This window comes from Pseudomyrmex gracilis, unplaced genomic scaffold, assembly GCF_002006095.1.
Source record: "Pseudomyrmex gracilis isolate BER0280 unplaced genomic scaffold, ASM200609v1 scaffold_2177, whole genome shotgun sequence".
Classification (NCBI taxonomy): Eukaryota; Metazoa; Arthropoda; class Insecta; order Hymenoptera; family Formicidae; genus Pseudomyrmex; species Pseudomyrmex gracilis.
The window spans coordinates 2,667-5,201 of NW_018022761.1; the positions used below are offsets into that span (position 1 = coordinate 2,667).

Below are 2,535 nucleotides of genomic sequence, written 5' to 3' on the forward strand. Positions count from 1 at the left end.
GTATTCAAGATTATGGCTTTCGACTACGACTTGAAAAGTGTACCTTTTTCACAGAAAAGATCAATTATCTTGGTTACGTCATTGATGGGCAAGGATTACATCCAGATCCGAAAAAAGTTTCTGCTATCATAGATATGCCAGCTCCAAATAATTTAAATACCTTACGGTCTTTCTTGAAAGCAGTTAATAATTATTCTCGATTTATTCCCAATATGCACATTTTGCGACGTCCGTTGGACAATTTGCTTAAAAAGGATGTACCGTGGTCATGGTCTTCACGTTGTCAGAAGTCTTTCGAACAATTCAAGAAGATTTTGACATCTAATCTGTTGCTCACTCATTACAATCCAAAGTATGAAATTATTGTGGCAGCAGATGCTTCAAACGAAGGTCTGGGAGCTTGCATTTTACATCGTTTTCTAGATCAAACAATCAAAGCAGTCAGTCATGCTGCTAGAAGTCTTACTTCTGTGGAACAGAATTACAGTCAAATTGAAAAAGAAGCTTTAGCAATTATGTTTGCCATTACGAAATTTCATCGAATGATTTTTGGAAGGCATTTTACTTTACAAACGGATCACAAACCGTTATTACAAATTTTTGGAAACAAAAAGGGGATTTCTGTTCATTCAGCGAATCGTTTGCAGCGATGGGTTTTGCAGTTACTGTCTTACAATTTTTAGATCAAGTACATTAAAACTACAGAATTTGGACATGCTGATGTGTTGTCCAGGCTCATTGATCAGCAGAATCGCCCTGAAGAGGATTTTGTTATTGCTTCTATTCAATTGGAGAATGATTTATCTTTGTCTTTGCAAGAGTCATTACAAACGGGGCCAGTTGCGCCGATTACCTTTCAGCAGATTCAAGAGGCAACTAAGAAGAGTGATATTCTTCAGAAAGTAATTAAATATACTCTTACCTCATGGCCTCAGACTGTAGAAGAGTTGTTTTTGCAGCCTTATTTTTGTAGACGCCATTCATTGTCGGTAGTCCAAGGCTGTCTTTCTTTCAATAACAGAATCGTGGTGCCGTCTTGTTTTCGTTCACGGGTTCTTCGACAGATTCACAAGGGTCATCCTGGAATAGAACGAATGAAGATTTTGGCACGTTCATATGTATATTGGCCGAAAATAGATGCGGACATTGAACAATTTGTTAAGCGTTGCAGAAATTGTGCACTCACCGCAAAGGCTCCTGTTAAGGTTCCTTTATGTAGCTAGACTCAGTCAGCAGCACCTTGGCAGAGAGTGCATATTGATTATGCCGGTCCATTAAATGGAGAATACTTTTTCGTTCTGGTGGACGCTTACTCCAAATGGCCAGAAGTCATACCGACACAGTCAATTTCTGCACAGCGAACAATTAGTATACTTCAAAGTATTTTTGCTCGCTTCGGCATACCTGAAACAATTGTTTCAGATAATGGAACTCAGTTCAGAGAAGTTTCAATCTTATTGTTTATTAAATAGAATACAACATTTAAGCTCACCTTTTCATCCTAGCTCAAATGGGCAGGCTGAGCGTTTCGTGGATACTTTCAAGCGTGGACTTGCTAAACTACAAGCTGGGGAAAATAGTAGCAACCTTTCGTCAATGGATTTTCTTTCTGTTTTCCTACAGTGTTATAGGTCTATTCCAAATCCAAATGTTCCTAACAAGTTGTATCCGGCTGAAGCACTAATGGGTAGACGAATACGAACATCATTGGATTTATTGAAACCTTCTTCTTGTCAAGTATCTACAAATGAGAAACAGCTCAAACAAGAGATGCAGTATAATCGAAAACACGGAGCAAGAGATAAAGTTTTTGCTCCGGGTACGCAAGTTTTTGTTCAGGTTCATGCAGCTAATAAATGGTCGTGGATACCTGGGAAAATCATCGAGCGGGTTGGCAAAGTTCTGTATAATGTGCTTGTTCAAACACGAAGTCGGCTGGTTCGTGCACACGCCAATCAACTGAAGTTTAGGCACGATGACGAAGATGAAAAAGAACTTCCCGCGGAAATTCTCATCAATGTCTTCGATCTCACAGACACTGTCTGCTTTCCTTTTAGGAGACACAAATCGACACAGATTAACACACTCGAGCACAGTTTGCCACAGTAAATGGAACGCGATATATACAGTGTGTGTACGAACAGTACAAACTTGTAATATACATAACTTAACCTTACAAAATTTTTCAAAATTTTCAAACGGTGTGGTCTTAACTTTTACAAATGTACATATCTATATATTATATCAGAGAGAAACCTGAGAGCGGCCATCCTATTGTAATTTTTTACGACGGTTTCAGCCGCTGGTTTTAGCCGTATTTCCACAAAAGTGGAACTCAAAGGCCGTTCTACATTAAACGCAAGTAGCAGATCTCGTGGAATTGACCATTTGCAGAGTCAAATCAGCCAATCGACCAACGTGACTGATCAGTTCCACGAGACCTGCGACTTGAGTTTCATGGAGAACGGCCTTTGAGTTCCACTTTTGTGGAAATACGGCTAAAACCAGCGTCTGAAACCGTCGTAAAAAATTACA

General features: G+C 39.3%; 1 protein-coding gene across 1 annotated transcript; it reads left to right on the forward strand.

Annotated features, from left to right (window-relative positions):
* Positions 1 to 2: 2 nt before the first annotated feature.
* LOC109862678 (uncharacterized protein K02A2.6-like) lies at positions 3 to 1,659 on the forward strand (the record flags this gene model as incomplete). Its single annotated transcript, XM_020442788.1, is given in 2 exon segments — positions 3 to 1,444; positions 1,446 to 1,659. Coding segments are annotated over 2 exon segments (1,656 nt in total), but the record flags the coding sequence as incomplete, so codon positions are not given.
* Positions 1,660 to 2,535: the final 876 nt, after the last annotated feature.